Source organism: Myxocyprinus asiaticus, chromosome 13 (assembly GCF_019703515.2).
Source record: "Myxocyprinus asiaticus isolate MX2 ecotype Aquarium Trade chromosome 13, UBuf_Myxa_2, whole genome shotgun sequence".
Classification (NCBI taxonomy): domain Eukaryota; kingdom Metazoa; phylum Chordata; class Actinopteri; order Cypriniformes; family Catostomidae; genus Myxocyprinus; species Myxocyprinus asiaticus.
In genome coordinates, this window is record NC_059356.1 from 42583827 (window position 1) to 42607276 (window position 23450).

General features: G+C 38.1%; 1 protein-coding gene across 3 annotated transcripts in view; it reads right to left on the reverse strand.

Annotated features, from left to right (window-relative positions):
- Positions 1 to 3326: 3326 nt before the first annotated feature.
- LOC127450024 (netrin-1-like) overlaps positions 3327 to 23450 on the reverse strand; it is a 71191-nt gene continuing 51067 nt past the window's right edge. For all 3 annotated transcript variants that reach the window (XM_051713727.1, XM_051713728.1, XM_051713729.1), the window contains exons 6-7: positions 21291 to 21365; positions 3327 to 6457 (exon numbers count right to left, since the gene is read on the reverse strand). In XM_051713727.1, coding sequence (XP_051569687.1) covers positions 6135 to 6457; positions 21291 to 21365 — 398 coding nt within the window. In that variant the 3' untranslated portion in view covers positions 3327 to 6134. The remainder of the gene's footprint in view (positions 6458 to 21290; positions 21366 to 23450) is intronic.

The following is a 23450-nucleotide window of genomic DNA, read 5'->3' on the forward strand; positions in this document are numbered from 1 at the left end:
TGGAGAGAATGAGTGAAAGGAATAAGAGAAAAGGACAGAGAGAAATGCCAAGGGCATAGGTGTCAAACACTTGGGCCCCCATTTTGTGTGTAGGTGTGTGTGTGTGTGTGGCTGGATGAAACGCTTGATATTGAGCACCTCTTTGAATCCCACTCTGATTTGGACTCCATTAAGGCGCCTGGGCATTTGTTTCTCATGGTGCAATTCTCAAGGGCTTTTGGCTATTCTGTGTGGGAGACTAGAGCGAGAATGATGGGGAGGGTGTTAAAGAACAAGAACTGGGAAGTGCACATGCTGAATGTGTATTCGATTTGTTTCCAAACTGGCAACAAGAAAAAGCTGAACCCTGATGCTCACGAGACAAGACACCAGAAAAGCATCGGGAGTGTTTGGTTTGGTTTTTAAACCGCTTATAACAATGTAAGGGGCTACTTCTGGCTTCATATTAGGCTAATCAGTCAGCCCTAACTACTGAACAAGACTTTGTTACATTTTGCATAATTGTCAACCAATTTGGGGCTTTATCTCTGATCTCCTTATTGGTGATTAAGGTCAAATTGATTGGTACATTTAATGGATTCTGTCAGTGTTGGCCAGTTCTGCTATGTAAAGGACTGGGCGGTGCTAGGGCTAGGCTACTGGGCTTAAGCCTCAAATGTTTTCAGTAAAGCCCCGAATGTTTTTAGCATCTTGTAGTGGTGTCAAAAGTACCAGTGCTTCGTTATCAAATTGATAAGATACAGTATATGACTATATTTAAATTTTAAGTAATGCATACAGTATACTGTATAAGTTAATGATACTGGTCTTTCTTCAGCATAATACCACATACAGATGGAAATCAGATGTAAGTAAATGTGAGAAAACGTTCCTTGTCAAATTAACATGTTTCTATGAAAATCAAATGAAGCACTGTGTGATATGGCAGAAGTTTACATAGAGTTAATACTGCAGATGAGGGGCCCAGGACCCTCCAAAACTGAATGGGATCCCATTTGTGATTAGTTTATTGAGAGTTTGCGGAAGAGAGAGAGTCTTCATAATAGAACATTTAAGATACCACGCACTAAACCAAGCATTTTCCCCTCCTTCTTAGAGCAATGAAAGCGTTGAAAAAGAGCAATGTTGACTAATCTTAAGTTAAACAAGTCTCTCTTCTCTCCAAAGCTGAAGGTGAGAAAACCCAGGCAAACAGCGCTAATCAATCTTTCCAGTAACAGCCTAACTCAGGGCTGATGTAGAACTAAACAGATATTGTGCCCTGAGAATGGAATATGGTTTGTGGCATTGCATTGCATAGTCATTTCTTGGTGTGATCTGAATGTGACCTTTTGGAAGCCGTTGTTTTAGGAGGTGCCTGATGGGTGTTAACAGAGACACAATGGTGGGAGTGTGTCTAAGATAAATGTTTTCAGAGCAGCCCTGGGAGTTTGCATTGAGTCGATTCCTCCCTTAGAATATAACCCTAAATTTTAGACATTACAATTTCCATGTAGTCATACATTTAAAATGCCACTGTCTCCTTTGCATCAGCTTGAGACTTTTGCTACTGCTCGGCACAGTACTGACAGACATAATTCTTTAAGATTCCCATTCTCTTCAGCCATACAACATTTTGTCTGGAGTACTTTCCCATTCAATACAAATGTTTAAACACCTGCATTATAGAGCGCAACAGTATCCGCCCACTTTTTTAGCCGTCTTGTTTCCGGAAGTATTTTTCCCATTCATTTTTTCCATAGGAATTTCATAAAATCCATCATAACAGAGTTCTAAGCCATGAACCAAAACAACAAGCTCAGAGGTGAATCATAACATTACAAACTCAAGTATTTGAAAATCTGATAAAAAGACAAAGGTACAAGACTGTGTAATTAACGTCTTTAATGAGAGAATGAACTACAATCACACGAAGCATTGTGACTGCCACAATCAAAAACAATGAAAAATCATAAAACTGGTTTAAACTTGTTGATTTTAAGCATATTGCAAAATATTCAGGTATCTACGAATATATAAGTAGTTTGAGAGTGTAGAAAGACCAACTCAATTGTGTCATTCACAGTGCTTCATGGAAGTGCAGGGGTCGCTGCAGAGCTCTTTTGCTGTGCTTTGTGGACTGTGATTCTCTGATTGGTGGATCTTAGCTCTTCAGCAACATGGCTAGTATAGTTTTTCACCAGAAATTCCACTGTTAAACATAGATAAGTGAACTTGGATGGCTTAGTTTTCATTTGAATGAGAGCTTCCAAGCAACCACCCTATTACTGGCCCTGGATTCTTTGGTCTGCTATACCTGCATGATATGTCACTAAGTTAACTACAATCTAAAATACACATGGCCTGACATTTACGTGTTAGAACCCTTTTAGAAGTCATCAGTCTTTATTGATATTTAGAGAGCCAAAGTAAATGATAATGCAGCATAGCTTGTCCGCTGCTGGGCTTTTGTCGCAAAAAACAGAACTGTAATTTATTTGACTTTGACATTTATTGTTCACACTAACTCTTTGCTTTGGGTTTAACAGGCCCTCCAACCCGCACGGCACTTGACGTATTTGGTTATGTTTAAATTGGCTCACTATTTAGGCTTTTGGCATCACTAAAATCTTCATTTTTGGATTGTTATTCAGGAATTTGCATTTTGTATTCAGTTTTTAAGCATCAGAAGATTTCTTGTACATTTTTAATTGGTACAACTACAACACTTCCCTGTGCTGCCCTTCTTACCTGTGCTGATAGGACAGGACTGCATCACCGCATAGGTCTTTTCAATTTTATTTGATTTTATTCAACCCCATTAAAGCAGAAATCTGAGCAGCAGATATGCAGCACAAAGTAAACAAAAATATTATTATTAATATTCATAATAATAACAATAATTGTTATAATAATTATAACAATGCAAAAGTTATTGTAAATTGTAAAATACATGAAAACTATAATAATTTTAACAATATTATTTTAATATATTTCTTACAGTAAAATGTATAAAGATTTTAGTTTATTTGTAAGTACACACACATATGTACAGTAAATATACTATACAGCATATATATACAGTATAATATATATGTGTGTGTGTGTGTGTGTGTAATTTATTTAGAATTGATTTCGCTACTATTCACAGATATATTTTTATCATTCTGCCTCTGTCATTTTAAGTTTACAATTTGTTGTATATTAAACCTTGCATTTTTAGTTAACTTATAATATACAGTACTACTTATAATATATCGGACCAAAAAGAAACACACAGCCATGTGAGTTCATGTATCATTAAATATGTTCATTTATGAGAATCATAATATATTAGTATGCATTACTTGACAATACACAACTTTTGCAAAGTATACAGTAAAACATCATATACAGGAGAACCATGAACATAGTAAATGTCTTCATCAAAAAATTCTGTTCAAAACAGTTGTTTTCCAAAATGTCTGGAAAACTGGTCAAAGTGTACTTGTGAGGTCAGGATGTCTCCAAAGACTAGACCATGTGTGAGTTTTAATTAACTGCAGTCATTGACTTTTACATCTTATCCACTGTCAGAGTTTCATAGCTTGACAGTAACAGAATGTTAATTGAATGTGTGTGTGTGTGTGTGTGTGTGTGTGTGTGTGTGTGTGTGTGTGTGTGTGTGCGTGCGTGCGCACAGTTTCATGTCACTTAGATACTGTACAACCCCCTCTCTACACTATCGACAAAGAAATAACTAAAAATATTTTTTTCCTTTTCAGAATATCAAGTTCATGGCATAAAAATGGTTAATAGCTTGTGAATATAATCTACTAAATATTGTACAAAAAAAAAGAAAAAACTATACAACTATACAAATAACAGTAGAGCATACATATCACCTCAGTACCAGAACATAGAAAGGTACCACATAAGTGATAAAACAGAAAATTGTTTGTTTGACTCGATAATAAGAGCTGATTTTATCTAATTTGTTTTGGTAGGATGTAACCTTGCGTTTTGTATACATTGGTAAATATAGCTTTGAAAACCATCCAAAGAAAATATTGGAAGTGTATTCAAATCAGGCTTTTTTTTAATTTTTATATTATGGAATAAACTGACCTTTTATCACATCATCCCTAAACTTTACCTCTGAGTTTATAGTATGTCTCATTTTTAGTATTTATTTGTCTTCATATCAGAACTCAAAGGACATTAGGACAATGAAAGGACATTACATTTGTTTTTTTTTTTTTTAAGTCAGCCTAACAGATAAACAGATGTCTAATCTTGGGGAATACTGGGTGTATTGCATTCTAAATGTCTGCAAAAATCATCAGAAAGCGGTTAAAAATAATCCTCTATTTGTATAACTAAACTCATACTATAGCTAGTTATGGAAAAGAAGGTAGACTTCACACTTTAAAGATCACATCACCACAGTTAATAACAATGGCCTAAAGTAGCGGCTTAGATTTTTGCACTGAATAAACATTATGATTTCATGTCATTATGATGCCATACCATTTTGAACCAATCAAAATACTTATGCAGAGAGGTATTGTCAAAAGAGTTTCTATCTGAGAGGAAAGAATGTAAAAGACATGATGGTTAGACCTAATTACCTAATTTTGGCATGTATTGGCTTAAAACCACAGACTGACTAAAGTCTCTCTTTTTTTACGGTTCTATCATAATCATGCCTTGCAAATGTTGCCATATAACTATAAATAACATACACTAACAGTCAAAAGTTTGGACACACCTACTTATTCTTTTTATTACTAGGGCTGTCTATTTAATGCGTTAATTTAGTGCAATTAATTATGTGAAAAATAATGTGTTATCATGGCCCTGACCCGTACGTATATTCCAACCATCGGACCAATTCAAGTTTGATGTACTACGTTGACGCAGTAGGGGGCAGTCAGTATTACAGGAATACGCCTCGTCAAACCACTTTTGCGCTCAAAGACAGCTGGACCGAGCCGGGATCTCGAGTTTTTAAGTATCAGACTACATTTAACTTGGCAAATTTGGAGGTTTTGAAAATTTGTGGGACGTGACACCAAAAGTGAGATGCTCCAAAAGCATCCGTCGGACACAAGAGAACATAGACCAACAATTAAAAATAGAGCAGAGGAAAGCAAGCCAATAATAGGGGTGTGTTTAATGATATGGAAATAAAACAAACAATATTTTGACTTTAAAGGCAATTTTTATATTGTCTAAATGCTTTACTTTTCTTTTGCTACAACATATGTATATTATGTAATGTATTTGAATTCACTGAATTATACTATTTATTATATACTATATTTATAATTATTATATTCTAAATTACCTTTATTTTGAGGGCTTTCACAGTAAATATTGATATGTGGATAATTCGATTAATAATTCAACACATCATGTAATTAATTCAATAAAAATGTGAATCGATTGACAGCCGATTACTATTTTCCATATTTTTCAAAAGTCATCAAAACTTTGAAATAACATAAATGGAGGTATGAGAATTACATAGTGACCAAGAGAATGCTGTCTTATACAACTCATATTATACAACTATAGCTATCTTTCTTTTTAAACACTATTGAAGGAGTCATTACAATTTTAGTTTTGGGAAGAAATGTATACATAGGCACAATTTATTTTGGCCAACAAAATCACTGCATGCACTTAGGCATAAGCCTTTTAATCAAAATAATTTAATAATCATGAGAAACATTTCAGTCAAGTAGTATATCCAGACTTTTGACTGGTAGTGTATGTACTTTGAACTTTGAAATATTCACCATCCTAGAAGCCAACACACTAATCCTGAAGGATCATTTTCACGCAGATATAGTGACTCAGTAGCTTGTTTCTCTTTCATCCTTTGTGAAAAAAGACAGAAATCATAAAGAGACACCAGAAAGGATCACACAAACACGACTTTACATATATGTATACTTAACAGTAGGTGCAAATTCTGCAAAGTTGAAGATATGAAAAAATAAAATCTTGATGGGAAAAAAATTGACTAACTACGGAAGGCAAAACTGCAAAACCGGTTGTCCTTCACCACAATTCTGGTCAATGTTAACAACAACAACAACCATCTGCTCCAACTTGTAGGTGCTTGGGTCATTATTTTGTCTTCCCTCCTGTTCTTCAATGTTTCCCCTCTAGCATTTGCCCCGCTTGTCACGTTGCTGGAACTTTCTTAGCCTACGGGCCCATAGGTCTTTCCAGGGGACGAGCAGGCTGCTCTTGTCCGCCACTACGCTGCTCTGACCTCGGGATTCGTCGTCATCGGAACCCATGAGCAGATATTTCCTGCCGGGTTTGATTTTCGGACACTTGCATGCCACATCTTTAGCACGAACCCACAGGAGCTGGTCTCCTCTGCGAATGCGGTGTCCGCCCTGCTTATACACAGATATGATGTTGATGGTGAATTTCCACCATTCGCCCGCCTTGTCTCCTTTTAGTACGTGAATCTGGACAGCTATGGGTAGAAATAGACAAACACAGTGACATTAGAAGCCAACAATACCAGAATACATGGAAAGAGTCAGAACGCATAATACCAAGGGCATAGATTTGTCTTGAACATTGGGGGGGGTTGCAGCTTGAAGCATTTACATGTTTCCATTGATCATGGTATTAGTGATGGGTCGTTCATGAACGATCCGTTCATTTGAACGAATCTTTTATGTGACTCAGAAGAACGAGTAGTCTCCGAGAGTGATTCGTTCATTTTGTGTTGGCCGTGCATGTGCATTGAGCAACCTCCGTTCATTTGTTACGTGAAAACCGCATAGGCGCTGTACAGGAAACAGAAATTATTAGTTCACCTCCCAAGTCTTTTGGTCCGAGTCATTCGTTCTTTTGTCACGTGACAGCCGTATACGCTATGCATTGCTCACACAGGAAACAGACATGATTAGTTCACCTCTCGAGTCTTCTGGCCCAAGTCGTTCGTTCTTTTGTCACGTGACAGCCGTATACGCTATGCATTGCTCATACAGCAAACAGAAATGATTAGTTCACCTCTCGAGTCTTCTGGTCCGAGTCATTCGTCTTTTGTCACGTGACAGCCGTATACGCTATGCATTGCTCACACAGCAAACAGACATGATTAGTTCACCTCTCGAGTCTTCTGGTCTGAGTCATTCGTTCTTTTGTCACATGACAGCCATATACGCTATGCATTGCTCACACAGGAAACAGAAATTATTAGATCACCTCTCTAGTCTTCCGGTCCGAGTCATTCGTCTTTTGTCACGTGACAGCCGTATACGCTATGCATTGCTCACACAGGAAACAGACATGATTAGTTCACCTCTCGAGTCTTCTGGTCTGAGTCATTCGTTCTTTTGTCACATGACAGCCATATACGCTATGCATTGCTCACACAGGAAACAGAAATGATTAGATCACCTCTCTAGTCTTCTGGTCCAAGTCGTTCGTTCTTTTGTCACGTGACAGCAGTATACGCTATGCAGTGACAAAAGAACGAACGACTCCGACAAGAAGATTCCAGAGGTGAACTAATCTTTCTGTTTCTCAAAATTTGTCCTTTGCTGCATTATCAATTTTTCCTTATTGGGACTATAACCAAAGTTTGCATAAGTAGACGTGTTGGGGGGGATTTAGCTATTGAAAATGTAACATTTTAATTTAATTCTGCTCATATGAATGAAATGAACTAAATGACTTGAATAAAGATTTGTTTATTTTGCTGAACGAGACTCAATGATTCAAGTCAGTAAAATGATCTTATCTTCCCATCACTACATGGTATAAATATTACCAAAATATTCGATTTTCTAACGAATTATAGAAAATCGTAAAGTACATTGCTTAAATCATTTAATAAATTAAATGTATGTATTTATTTTCTGAAAAACACAACGACAGACCACTAGACCACTGCTGCAGGCAGCGCATAGACAGAGCTGTCACATAGCACCTGTTACTTTTGGCAGCGCTGTTCAAAATCACAATCAAAAATATTTTATAGATACTGCTGTGGCGGATTTAACAAGTATGAATCCTTGCAACTATCAGTTTTAATAAAAAATTACTCTCCAGAGTGAAACAATTATATGAGATGTAAAACGTTCTGAGATTTGAATGTAGATGAATTGAGGCTTCAGTTATTTGAGTCTTCTAGCGCCCCCTTGTGTAAAGAAAGCTTTGTGTCTCACAAAATAGGTTATTTCTGACAACATGTGGGTCAATATAAAAAACTGTGTTTGCTGACAGACACGTCCCTTGACTTTTTTAATCATGAAAAAGCTTTCAAATTGCCAAAAAAAAAAAAAAGGGTATCATTCTATAACCTAACCTTTAATGATATCAAATGGCTTGACTCTGTTTTGCACATTTTTTAGAAAATATATTTGAAATTGTCAATTGCCTGAATTGTCAGTTGGTTGTCGCTGTCCTTTTCGGTGCCATTTTGTGGACCGTTCTGCATAAAGCGGCAGCCCATTTCAGCTTATCACAGCCCATTCGGCCCTGTTTCGCGGCCGGCCCACAGGGAAAAGTCCCGGTTCTCCCGATGGCCAGCCCGCCCTTGGTTAACGGACACAGTTATTCACTTTTGTTGGAAAGCGAAGTGCGTTTTAAGGGAGCACACTATAATTGCACATCAATTACTTCATGAATGAACCAAGAATTGTTACTGAGAATATGTAGTTAAAGATGCACTTTGAGATATGTTGTACTTGTAATAAGTGGTTTTATAAAAATAAATTAACTGAATGAATAAAATTTTTTTATTTAAAATTAACAAATAAAGAATTCGTTTAATAACATCTCGAGCATAGTCCTTGAAAACAAATACAAATGTGCTTGAAAAGTCCTTGAAAGTCCTTGAATTTAACTTTGAAGCATCTGTAAGAACCCTGGTTTAACCACAATGCATGTTGCCATAGAAACACCTCCCTTCCGTCTCCATATATTGATAAAAAGGAAAAGATGAAGACCTACCCATTCCGTTCTCTTTTTTATCTTTTGTGTTTAAAATTGAGCCTTTAATCGCCGACAGGCAAACCACTTTAAAAAGTTAATCTGAGAACCGCCCATAGGAAAGAACAATCACAAATGAGATCTCTTTTATACCTCATTTTGTTGATTAAATGAAGAACAAATTGAGATCTTTGCTTAAAGGGATAGTTCACCCCAAGAATGAAAATTCTCTCATCATTTACTCACCCTCATGGCATCCTAGATGTGAATGACTGTCTGTCTTCTGCTGACCACAAACGAATATTTTTAGAAGAATATCTCAGCTCTGTTGGTCCATTCAATGCAAGTCAACAGGATCCGAAACTTTGAAGCTCAAGAAAGCATATTAAGGCAGCAGTCAGCCTTATCTCCTGAAAATTACGAGGCTGTGGTGAGCATAAAAGTAATCCGTATGACTCCAGTGGTTAAATCCATGACTTCAGAAGTGATATGATATGTGTGGGTGACAAACAGATCAATATTTAAGTCCTTTTTTTACTATCAATCTCCACTTTTAATTCCACATTCTTCTTCTTTTGTTTTTGGCAATTCGCATTCTTTGTGCATAGTAAAAAAAGACTTAAATATTGATCTTTTTCTCACCCACACCTATCATTTTGCTTCAGAAGACATGGATTTAACCACTGGAGTATTGTATGGACCAAAAGAGCTGAAATATTCTCCTAAAAATCTTTGAGTTCAGCAAACGAAAGAAAGTCATACACATCTGGAATGGCATGAGGTTGAGTAAATGATGAGAGAATTTCCATTTTTGCGGTGGACCATCCCAGTCTTTTTTTTTCTTTTCTTTTCTTTTTTTAGTTAAAAGACCCAAGTAATCTCACCTGCTCAGATTTGCCAACATACCAAAGTCTGCAATCAAAATTTGACATTTGAAATCAAATGATTTTATAGCTCTATATTCTTACTGTATGTCAACAATTGTCCTAGGGCATTTTGGGAGAAATGTATGAGACAAAATTGATACATAACTGATAAACCTGTTGAGCTATGTGAGTGATTTCTTAGCAATACAAATTTCCTCTGGGTTGTAACATGGGCAGAAACTCTCAGTGAGCCACTAACATGCATACAAAATCTTTCAGTTGCTCAAGAAAAGAACTCTCTGGGAATCTTTCCTAGTACCTGGATAAATCTGGAAAGCGTTTGCCACCCGCATGGCATTTTTGAGGTTTAGAACTTGATTCAAACAGGAAATGTGCCAGTTTGGTAGGATTAGATTTAATCCGTGCCAGATATTACAGCATTAAACCATCCTACTGCAAAAGAGGAACATTTGATAGATTGCTAACACTTTACAATAAAGTTCTATTTGTTAAAATTAGTTAGCTATACATATTTAATACATACATACTAATAAAAAATTTAATTCAAAGTTGTATGTATTTTGAACATGAACTAACAATGAGCAGCTGTATTTTTTGAAACTATCATTAACCAAAATTAACAAATGCTGTAAAAATGTATTGTTCATTGTTAGTTTATGATACCTCATGCATTAATTAATGTTAACAAATGAAACCATATTGAAAAGTGTTAACAATATATTAAAATAAAAAGTTCTCAATATTACCACATTTTATGAATTTGAAATTAACAGTTTTTGTTACTTTCAATATATTTGTATCTTTATATATATATACAGTATATTAGTTTTCTTAATCAAAATTTTTGTCTTGTTTTACAGTAAAAATATACAAACATTGCTCAAGAAAAGAAAAATTGCTTTCAAGAAAAATGACACATCTTTTTGTTGAAGAAATCTAATAAAATTTAGTAAGGGAAAAAAATAAAAAGCAAATACAAAAATAAATGTGTTTTACATTTGAATTAAGTCTATTTTTTATTAATTTTTTTCAATCCATTGGAATTTTTTTCTTCTTGTTATATTTATAAACATGATAATAAAACACATCTTTGAAAAAATCTAAAACCAGACTAGGCTTAGCTGGTCTTAGCTGGTATAAGTTGGTCACCCAGCCTGACCAAAATGGTGCTCAGCTGGTTTAGCTGGGAAGCAAGCTGGTACCCCAGCCTCACCAGTTAAACGGCAAAGCACACACATCGTGGACCCTGAGTGAGGTCATTTTAGGCTCATTGCCGTCTCCTGCTGTGAAGAGAAACGATCAGGTCAAGAGTGAGACCTGGAGCAGAATTCACACGCTGCTCTTAGACCGGGCACCACCAGCCGGGCCCAGACATCTCATGAGGTTGATACACGATTCTTCTGGTACTTTCTCTGTGGCTGCTATGATTAACAGTGCACTCCCCCTGATCTCGGGCCACGTTACCCTCCACACACCCCTCTTTTGTTTTTATCTCTTGTTATTTGGCTGGAGAAGAAGGCTCCGACCCAGAGAAATGGAAGCGATGAATGGCCAGGCTGTGGGAGTGCGTTCTGCTCACACCAACACTTCTCTTTTCTTCCCTCAAATTAGGTGCAATTTGCTCACCGCCTCCCCCCCACCACTGTTCAACTGGGACAGTCCATTCAGCAATCAGGGGCGCTCCTTGCCTCTCTGTTTCTAAAGAGAGTGTTCACATTCAAGGAGAAAAAGAAAGAGAACTCCGAACAAAAGAGCACTTCCTGTGTCATTTTTGCACAATGCTGTAATGGCATATTTCTTAAACATGTTATGCCACTGGTTCATGGATTACTTGCTACAGGGTGTGTGTGAGTGTTTCAGGGTGTCACAGAAATGACTCGTGGTTACGGACTGGGTCAGTTCTTGCTAAATGCATAATAGAGGCCTTTCCTCCTCTGGGCATCTCACAAATCTCTCTATGTGAAACCACTTCACTTCAAGTACAGATTAGCTTGCAGTCTGTTTAAAATGATGTGACTCTGGGCGTTCTCTGCCGGCTGTGTTACCAGTTACCGCATTGGCTGGATGTATGACGCACTTCTTAATTACAGTGTTTTTTGTTTGTTTAAATAGTTGCAGATACCTGTCGAACTCAGTCTGATCTCCTGAAAATTACTTGACATAATTATATTATGTGGTTCCTTACACATGTCGTGGCAGTTCCGAGGTGAAGTGTCCACTGTGTGGTGCTAACAATGAATTAAATGTTCTCCCAAACAGATGATGTTTTTAAGGTTAATGCTCTTTCGAGTTTTAATTCAACAAAACCTACCTACCTATACCCTCAACCTTAAACCTAAACCTAACTGATAGTGTCATAAAAAAGTAAATGTAAGATGAAAAATGCAATTTCTGAAGCAACCACAGTCCATCAGTAGAGCTGCTGCACAATTAGATCGTATTTGAAAAAGTTTGTAAATGTACTGTAGTTGGTTATGTAATTCAGCCGTTGAAATGTATCACCTTTAAGTCATGCACTATACTGAAAGTGTTTAGATATCATAAAATGCCATTGTGTAAGGAACAGGGTGAAAAGTAAGTGTTTATGAACTGATTATCTGCCATTTTACTCAGGATTTGTGTAGAAGGGAATAAAATTAATTGTCATTATAGCACCTCTAAGTGTTCCTTTCATTAGGAAACTGTTACATTATGTGCAAAAATACAGGTGTAGTAATGTGATTCTATGAGACCAGGTTGCCACATTGACAATACAAACAAGAAACTTTCCTGGATTACATGGATCATCAGTTTTTGAACAACGTGTGCATGCTGCAAGAGTGCATGCTGCCATTCAAAAAAATAAAAAAAAAATGGGGGAAATACCAACTACAAAGAAATTCTGAAATTCATGTGCATTTTACACTCAAATTTGTGTGCTTATAATCTGTTATACTTTTTTATTATTTAAAGGTGCAGTATGTAAAATTCAAAAATCCTTGTTATTAATGACACCTGTGGCCATTAAGTGAACTGCAGCCAGCTACCTGTTGCTCGTGCTCGTGCACACACTCCATAGGGACGTGAGCATCGGCAAAACAATGACGTAACGTACAAAGAGGCTGAACGTGATTCACTGGCATCATGCTGACATAATAAAAATTACACAGTTATGATTGTTTTACTACAAACTTTGAGACTAAACTAAAACTACTTATCAGCTAACACAGCATACTGATACACACATACAGCTACATACTACCGAACTATACCAGACAGTGTACTGTTACGCTGCACTGTTACGTTGCACTATTGTATGCTTTGTATGTCATATGTTGTACTACGATCAAGAAACCAGCATATTTGCTTAAATTTATCCTGTATACCTGACTTTTAGTATTAAGAGAAGATTGTTGAAATGATTTGAAAGTTACGAAGCAAGGTAGCTTGCAATTCGTCAGCGTTAGCAGGCAAGATCAAGTTAGCTAAAATTACACAGATCAATCCTTATGGCACTATATTTCACATGCTTTGCAGTTATGTAAGCTTACCGGTCCAATAAGAAGAACGCCAATTCAGGGTCGGTTTTGATCCCCAAAACCGAACAAAGGTCCCTCCAGGAATCAAATTCCCTGCCGATGTTCACTCTAGTTTTCGCTTGTCCAAGATCACGTTCCTGCTTAGCCAGACGGGATTCAGTAGATAAATGTTATTTTGTTTTGTTTTTGTCTTACTCTGAGTTTGTGTAGGAGTTGGTGTTGTGCTGGGAGCCGGACGTTTGCTGGATTCCATCTCTAAGATAACGTTACCTAGTGTTGCAGTTTGTTGTCGCTGTTGAATAGCGGAAGAGAAGCTATTACTGTCTTAGGCAAGGCTCTCAGGAGCGCTCATAAACGTCACATCCTTTGGATTTTCCCGGTACAAGCGACCCGCTCCCTTCGCATGAAAATCAGTCTACAGGCTTTAATAGGCAACCTAGGAAGTCCAGGAAGGGCTCATTAGTTAAGTTGCGTTACATTGGCAAAAAATAAAAGGTGAATATTACATGAAAATTGTTTACATATTGCACCTTTAATTAGAAAAATGCAAAATAGAAACACTCCCATTAGTGGGCTCAAACTTTCATGCCACAGTAATTCTTCCCAGAGGAATATTATGTTGCAGAGAGATTGCTCTTTCATACAGTAGTTCATGAAATTCTCAGTTACATTAAATTTACATTTTAAAGGGATAGTTCACCCAAAAATGAAAATTCTCTCATCATTTACTCACCCTCATGCCATCCCACATGTGTATGACTTTCTTTCTTCTGCAGAACGTAAGTGAAGATTTTTAGAAGAATGTCTCAGCTCTGTAGGTCCATACAATGCAAGTGAATGGTGACCAAAATTTTGAAGCTCCAAAAAGCACATATAGGCAGCATAAAAGTAATCCATAAAAGTAATCCAATATTTAAGTCCTTTTTACTATCAATCTCCACTTTCACTTTCACATTTTTCTTCTTTTGTTTTAGGTGATTTGTATTCATCATGCATATCGCCACCTAGTGGGCAGGGAGAAGAATCTACAATAAAAAAGTATTTAAATATTGATCCGTTTCTCACCCACACCTATGATATCACTTCTGAAGACATGGATTAAACCATTGGAGTCTTATGGATTACTTTTCTGCTACCTTTATGTGCTTTTTGGAGCTTTAAAATGTTGGCCACTATTTACTTGCATTATGAGGACCCACAGAGCTGAGATAAAAATCTTTGTTTGTGAGTAAATCATGAGAGAATTTTCATTTTTGGGGTGAACTATCCATTTAACTTTGTCTCAGATGTTTCTTCAAAAGTCCCTATAGAATGAATGCAGTTAGACAAGTTGCTGACATACAGTGCAAATATAGCTCTATTAAATAAATGTGAATTTTGCCTAGCTAAGATAATTTGGTCTTGGTAAAATTTGATAAGAAATGTTTGAGTTCATATACTGTATAAATAAATAAAAATTAAAAAAAAAAAACAGACTTTGGTATCTTGGCAAATCTGAGCACAGTTTGAGACATTATTGAGATCTCTTCTAAAACTAGGGGAGACATATAAATTAGATTACTAGGATCTTTTTCAGGTGGAAATGAGTAAACTCTGGAGACTTCAGTAAAAGTCTCCATTTGTGTGTTTTGGGAGAGGAAATACAATTTTCATCTAGCTGATTTTAAATTTTTGATAATTTTATTGTAATCATTTCTGCTTATTTTAAATTCTCAGGTTAATCATAGTAATAATAAACAATTAATAGCTATGTACAATAAAAGCTTAGAGGTAAAAGCTAAGAATATGTTAAAGTGTCTATAGGGCCAGTTAAATCGTTGTCTGCAAGTTAAACCCCTTCTTTACATGTGGCAACATAGCACAGACAGCAAAACAATCCATCACCAAAGCATCATTAGATCGGCTGAAAAGAATGAAACTACTTTTATTCTCGTTCATGACAATGTGGAAAGAGAGAGAGAGAGCGAGAGTGAGAGAAAGAGTTAGAAGGTGAGGCAGTGAGGGATTTCTCTCTTTTGATTGAGAGTGAGAGAGAAATGAATTCAAAAAGAGGAAGAATCCCATGGATTTGCCAGGTGTCCCGCTGGGTTTCTGTGTCTGTGGTCAGTGTGCTGGAACACGACACACACGCTGTACACAAGCCGGCCTCTAATCTAATTAGTGAGCTTGATTACCACACTGAAGCAGAAGCGAGCTCCCCACTGGGACACCCTATGCCTGGTTGCTTACGGTGGGGCAGTGTCTGCTGCCTTCACTGTGTGTGGCAATGCTAAGAAGCTGCATACACACACTGACACGCACACACACGGTTGTTTGATTAATTGTCATTCACCCCCCACCCAAGAGTAGGAGAATGTGACCCTTTAGGATTGCTGTCTCCGTAGCGATGGACAACAAAGGCGGATCAACAGGGAGTATTTCTTTTTTCTCTAGTCTCCCTGTCTGTATGTCTGTCTGTCTCTCTCATTCGCCAGTGCTGGGCAGATGTAGAACTTTGCGGAAGCCAGCAGTGTAAACTTCCAGTGACTACCGGACAATTTGTACCACATTGATCCGAGCAATCACATACACATATTTTACTCGTCAAAGGTTTGGACACGTGTTTTAATTTATATTTCTTATTATCGTAAAAGCTTCTGATCTAATAGTTCATGCTTGATAACATCAATTTTGTTTTGTTTTTAAAATTTTTGGCAACTACATAATTCCTAAACTTTAATTTGTAAGTTCATAGTTTTGATGAATTTGCTATTATTCTAATGTGGAAAATATTAATAACGCTGGCCTGTCCCATATTACATTAAGTGACGTGTCAGGAAATCGAAGTATTTCTAAAATAACTTCTCACTTGCAGGACAAATCTGAGTTCCAACATTTGCACAGAGGAAATTGTCAAAGGAGAAAAATAATATGTCATGCTCTCTTTTGCCATTAATTGAACACTTTCATAAAGACTTAAATAAGAAATTAATCTCAGACAAAAGCAAATAAGGTGAGTTATTCTGCATAGCTAATTAAAGGGATAGTTTACCAAAAAATATAAGTTCTGTCATCATTTACTCACCCTCATGTTGTTATAAACCACTATGACTTTCTTTCCATTGTAGAACACAAAAGAAGATGTTAGGCAGTATGTTAGCCTCAGTCACCATTCACTTTCATTGCATCTTTTTTCCATACAATGGACATGAATGGTGAATTTTGTGTTCCACATAGGAAAGAAGTTCATACCAGTTCATAACAACATGAAGGTGAATAAATGATAACAGAATTGTAATATGTCAGAACAGTTTCTGAATATTTTTGCACTATACACCAGGACAAAACTGAAAACAGAGAACTTTGAGATTTTGGAGCATGTTTAGCTTAAAACGTAATTGGAACCATTTCTCATCCTGCTATAATTGATGAATTGCAAAACCATTTGAACAGCTGCTGGAAGGAACAACATGGCTGATTTGTAACAATGTGTTGAAAAATTAGGCTCTTTCTGAAGAGTCTGTACCAGCTTTAAATGACGATAGGAGATAAAGAGGCCTACAATCTTTTTCTCTCTACTTTCTCTAACTCAGTATTGTTTTTGTCAATCCAAAATATAATGAAATCTAAATGGAAAAAATGTTCATTAACTGAACAAAAAATAAATAAAAACAAAAATGGAAAAACTGAAACTAAATTAAACTAATTTTCATGACTCCAAAACCAAATAATTAAAAATGTAAAAGACCACAAATTTTTGAAACAGTATGTTACAAAATTTGAAATCGTTAAAACATGCCTACTTTAATCCTGAAAAAGCCTCTAAGATAGCAATAACACTACATGGCCATGAGAACTGTACTGACATAGTGTAGGTTATAAATGACTAAAACTAAAATAAAAGCTAAATATATAGAAAAATTAATACTGCTAAAACTAAAATTGTCGATCATGATTGAAAACTAACAAGAAATCAAGCAAAACTGAAACAACAAAATGAAAAGAAAATGTATACATACAGTTGAAGTCAGAAGTTTACATAAACCTGAACCAAATACATTTAAACTCAGTTTTTCACAATTCCTGACATTTAATAGTAGAAAACATTCCCTGTCTTAGGTTAGTTAGGATCACTACTTTATTTTAAGAATGTGAAATGTCAGAATAATAGTAGAGAGAATGATTTATTTCAGCTTTTATTTCTTTCATCACATTCCCAGTCGGTCAGAAGTTTACATGCACTTTTTTAGTATTTGGTAGCATTGCCTTTAAATAGTTTATCTTGGGTCAAACATTTTGGGAAGCGTTCCACAAGCTTCTCTCAATAAGTTGCAGGAATTTTGGCCCATTCCTCCAGACAGAACCGGTGTAATGGAGTCAGGTTTGTAGGCCTCCTTGCTCTTTGTGATGGCCACTCCAATACCTTGACTTTTTGTCCTTAAGCCATTTTGCCACAACTCTGGAGGTATGCTTGGGGTCATTTTCCATTTGGAAGACCCATTTACGATCGAGCTTTAACTTTCTGGCTGATGTCTTGAGATGTTGCTTCAATATATCCACATAATTTTCCTTCCTCATGATGCCATCTATTTTGTGAAGTTCACCAGTCCCTCCTGCAGCAAAGCACCCCCACAACATGATGCTGCCACCCCCATGCTTCACGGTTGGGATGGTGTTCTTCGGCTTGCAAGCCTTACCCTTTAACCTCCAAAAATAAGGATGGTCATTATGGCCAAACAGTTCAATTTTTGTTCCATCAGACCAGAGGCCATTTCTCCAAAAAGTAGATATTTTTCCCCATGTGCACTTGCAAACTATAGCCTGGCTTTTTTATGGCAGTTTTGGAGCAGTGGCTTCATCCTAGCTAAGCAGCCTTTCGAGTTATGCCGATATAGGACTCGTTTTACTGTGGATATAGATACTTGTCTACCTGTTTCCTACAGCATCTTCACAAGGTCCTTTGCTGTTGTTCTGGAATTGATTTGCACTTTTCGCAGCAAACATGTTAATCTCTAGGAGACAGAATGTGTCTCCTTCCTGAGCGGTATGATGGCTGTGTGGTACCATGGTGTTTATACTTGCGTGCTATTGTTTGTACAGATGAACGTGGTACCTTCAGGCATTTGGAAATTGCTCCCAAGGATGAACCAGACTTGTGGACGTCCACAATTGTTTTTCTGCGGCTGATTTATTTTTATTTTTCCATTATGTCAAGCAAAAAGGCACTGAGTTTGAAGGTAGGCCATAAAATACATCCACAGTTACACCTCCAATTCAGAACACCTCCTATCAGAAGCTAATGGCCTGATGCCTGACATAATTTTCTGGAATTTTCCAAGCTGCTTAAAGGCACAGTTAACTTAGCGTATGTAAACTTCTGACCCACTGGAATTGTCATATAGTCAATTAAAAGTGAAACAATCTGTCTGTAAACAATTGTTGGAAAAATTACTTGTGTCATGCACAAAGTAGATGTCCTAAACGACTTGCCAAATCTATAGTTTGCTAATATTAAATCTGTGGAGTGGTTAAAAAATGAGTTTTAATGACTTCAACCTAAGTGTATGTAAACTTCTGACTTCAACTGTATATATATATATATAAAATCAACACAAAATAACCTCTCTCTACTACTACATCTGTTCTATTCTCTCATTTGTCTTTGTGGCTGCTGATGCAGTCTTTATCTATATTAGTATTATCTAACATTTCTTCCTCTGATGGATGCCTGAATTTGTTTTTGGAAACCAATGTGATGAGAGAGATGGGGAAAGTGATTGTACTGTAAATGACTCATTTAAAGTAGTGAGTTGTAAGTAGATATTAATATAGATAAGGTGCTTCATATTAATGAGGAGAGTGTACTTTAGATGACCTGTGTGGTTGAGAGCTGCAGCGAGTGATAAATTGGACATACGGGTGTCTCTCTGTGTGTGCATAGCTTTGATAATTTGTGCAGTAATTTGGGGGGGCAAAACCCTTGAAGTAATCTATAGTAATTGCAATACATGAATATTATGATTTGGCTATTTTAATCTTGGTGTACTAAAATTATGTAAGTTGTGTGTCTATTTAGACTCAAAAAGTGCCTGAGAAAATACAAACTGTATGTGTTGCTTATGTAGTTCATGTGTTATGTATAGCTCAGTATGTGTTTGACAGCCAGTTGGAAGTACTGTTGGAAGTAATGAACCCTGTTCTATATTTGTTGAATCATCTCTTTGATTCATGAAAAGTAATACATCAAAGAATCAGAGTAGATTCTTTTCTTGTAATTTTCTTGAAAATGTTTTGAAAATTTGACACTATCTGGGCATTTTGTAGATCCATTTGTGATAGATATACGTGCCGGTTCACTAAAGATGAAACACCCATGCATGTAAGGGTTCCATGTTAATCTGGGTTATTGTCCTAGCCAGGCACAACTGCAACAAGATGTTGGCTGCATCCTAATTTGCACATTTCTAAAACTGCTTCTTGATACCACTTACCACTTTGTCTTAGACTCTAAGTTTGCATCTAAATTGATTAACTTATAATTTTAAATACTAAAAACGTTTTGGTTCATACTTGTAAAAACTGCTGTGGTTGCTTTGGCCTGCATTTGTTGGCACTTTTCTTCCACTAAAAAAATTACAAAATTAACCATTGCAAACTCCTCCTCTTTCATTAAGTCGTGGGCAATTTTATTACAGGTTCGCAAAATTATGAACGATTATCATCCAGGCACTTTTGGCACAGAACCTACAAGGATTTGGGACGCATACTAAAATGGATAGTATGTGAATTGTGATACAAAGTTCTGTCAATTCTTCATGTAGAATTTTGGCTTTTAATGAGGTCAGAAAAATGTTTGATGCTGGAAACGTGTTGCATTGTGGCTGTTTTGGACGCTGTCTGTCTGCTTCTCTTTTTCTTCAGCTTGGCAGTGCAGGCCTCACTCTTGGATGCAACAAATCTCAGATCTCTTTCCAGACTTGAAGCCAGTCAGGAATGAGTTGATGATGTCACACTGAGAAATCAAATCAAACTTTTCCCTCACTCTGCAAACAGCCAGAGGATCCATAAACAGTTTGCATGCAAAGCTTTTATACTGTGGCCTGATAGAAGGTGTTATTTTTGAGTAGACGCACTTTAGACGGCACATCGGTTTTAAAGGTATAGTTTACCACAAAATGAAAATTCTGACATCATTTACTCACCCTCGTGTTTTTTCAAACCCATATGACTTTCTTTCATCCATTGAACACAAAAAGAGATGTTAGACAGAACATCAGGCTCATCAGTCACCAATCGCTTACACTGCATCTTATATGCATACAATGAAATTGAATGGTGACTGGGGCTAACATTCTGCCAGATAGAAAGACATGTGAACCTTAAACTCATAACTAAATTCTTTAACTTCTATAAGCACTTTATTATATAAGCTATATTGGTATTTAAAGCAGTGAAATCTATGAAATCTGAGCTTCCAACAGGAACCAGCTGTCCCCTTTGTCCTCAGTGATGCTGCAGGGCAGTTTGAGCGTGTCCATCTGGAGATACCTGCTGTGTTCACATGCTTTGATGCTATAACATAAACCTTTCTCCCCTGAATAAGCTGTCAGTGCTATAAGAGAGGGCGAGGCACAGAGCAATAGAAGAAACCCAGAAAGAAAGATGTCTCACACTACATTAGTGAAAAGACATCTTGTGTTTCTGAGTCAGGGTTGTAAATTACTTGAGTAATTATGCGTTATTACTAAACTTAAGTATTATTTTGGGAGAATTGTACTGTTCTTTAGAGCCATTGAAACTTAATTTAAATGAAACAGATAAGTACTTTTAGTTATTTACATTTTACAGGTAAAAATCATACTTTTTACTCCTTACAATTTAATTTAGACATTTTTAGATAAAGTTCAAGCAGAATTCTGGCACAGTACCCATAATTTCATTACTTTTTACACCCCTGTTCTGAATAAAAATTACTTACCAAAATCTTTTTTGCAGTATTTTTTCATGGTGACTTTCATCTTGCCTTTTGAGGTCTTACAGTGGGAGTCACAATCTAAAAGGAAAACAAACAACATATTAGTGAAACAGGGGCATTGAAAAAAGAAAATATATGTAAAACATAAAAAAAGAGTATTTAGAGGTTGGTTTTGGCAAAACAAAATACTCTCACTCTGTTTAAAATGATTGGTGTCAAAATCTGCAATTTTTGCATACGGTATAGAAAAAATTGGACTTGGCTGTTACACACATGTAACCGGTCCTGCTTGACCCGCTCTGAGCAGGATTCGAACTGGCGTCTCCAGCATGGGAGGTGGGTGCGCTATTGAGGAGGCTAAAGGCTACAGCCCCTAGTGTCAGTCGCTATTGCGCCTCTTCAGGCCAAGGGAGTGAGGTTTACACACTGCACATCTACCTACCAGTTGCCTACTGTTCCCTATCTGTCACTCACTCGATGTTGTGTCGATGTAGTGACACTAGGGGTTGCCCCAAACACCTCTGATCTTTGAGAAAAGGCCAATGGGAATTGGCGAGTGGAATCTGCATGCCACTCCCCCGGACATACGGTTATAAAAGGAGCTGGCTCGCAACCACTCATTCAGATTTTCTCTTTGGAGCTGAGCGGTTGTGTTCAGCAAGCTGAATCCTCTGCTGTTCCATTCACCTCTAAAAAACTGTTGGATTTACGGCGCATTACAGCAGCTTCTCCCCCTCGTGCACCAGTGGAGCGCAGAGAACGCCCCTGGGTGCTTCGACGGTCTAAAAGAGTATATATTCTTGCTATAAAATAGTATATTTTCCCTACTAAAAGAGTGGAACTGACGGAGAGCGTCCTTTTAAAGATGTCTTTCCGTCTGTGTTTATTCCCTGGTTGCAATCATTACCTCTCCGCTTCCGATAGCCACGATCGCTGTCTTACATGCTTGGGCGCTGCCCACACGGAGACTGCATTCATGGACGGGTCATGTTCTCACTGTGAGAGCATGACCATGGCAATATTGCGGTCACGGCTTTCCGTCGTTAGCCACCCCAGCGGCTCCCCGCCTCGGTTCTTCTACCTACGGGTTTGAGGACGCGTCGTTTAGCACTGGGGCCGATTTGAGGACCCCAATGGGAGCCGCTCCACCGGGTAACTCCCCACGGACCTCCCATTTCCCAGTACGCTGGTTTGCCCCGGTCGAGTTCTGGGATGAGACCACTGGCTTGTTTCAGTGCAAGTTCGTGATCTCATTCGGTGCTCACGAAGTGGATGAGCTCTCGATTGAAGCATCGGAGAGTGGGCTGGTCCAGTCTGATGCTGAGGACTTGACTGGGCTCCCACCTTCAGGTGCAGTCACCCAATCACAGGCCAAAGCAGAGCTGGCGGGTATGCTTGCCAGGTCAGCTGCGAGCGTCGGGCTGTAGTGGAACCCTCCACTCCCCCCTGAACCCTCATGGCTTGACGATTGGTTCCTAAGCTTGGAGTGCCGCTCACGGCCACGCCCCGCCCCGGCCCCTTTCTTCACGAAGGTGCATGAGGTGCTCATGAGGTCATGGCGGGCACCTTTCACTGCCTGGACCCGGTCTCTGAGCTCCTCTACTCTCACTACTCTCAACAGTGGGGCTGCCAGGGGGTACTCGGTGATTCCCCAGGAATTCCCCTGGATAAGGCTGTTGCAGTGCACCTGTGCCTGCAAAACACCGGCACCTGGCAGAACCACCCGAGACTTCCGTCCAAGACTAAGGCCTACAGTGCCGCTGGACAGGCCGCCTCCACCCTGCATGCCATGGCTCTCCTGCAGGTGCACCAAGCCAAGGCGCTAAGAACTGAACGAGGGTAGTTCTGACCCTGGATTGATACAGGAGCTGTGCTCGGCGACCGATCTTGCCCTCCGGACAATGAAGGTCACGGCGCAGACTCTCGGGCAGGTGATGACCACCCTGGTGGTCCAGGAGCACCACCTATGGCTCAAATTGGTTGAGATGAGGGAGGCTGACAAGGTATGGTTCCTTGATGCTCCCGTCTCCCAGGTCGGCCTATTCGGCGACACCGTCTAGGACATTGCCCAGCAGTTCTTAGCGGTTAAGCAGACGGAGGCTATTCAGCATATCCTGCCCCGGCGCAGATCAAGAGCCTGCACACCCTCTGCTCTTCGCCAGG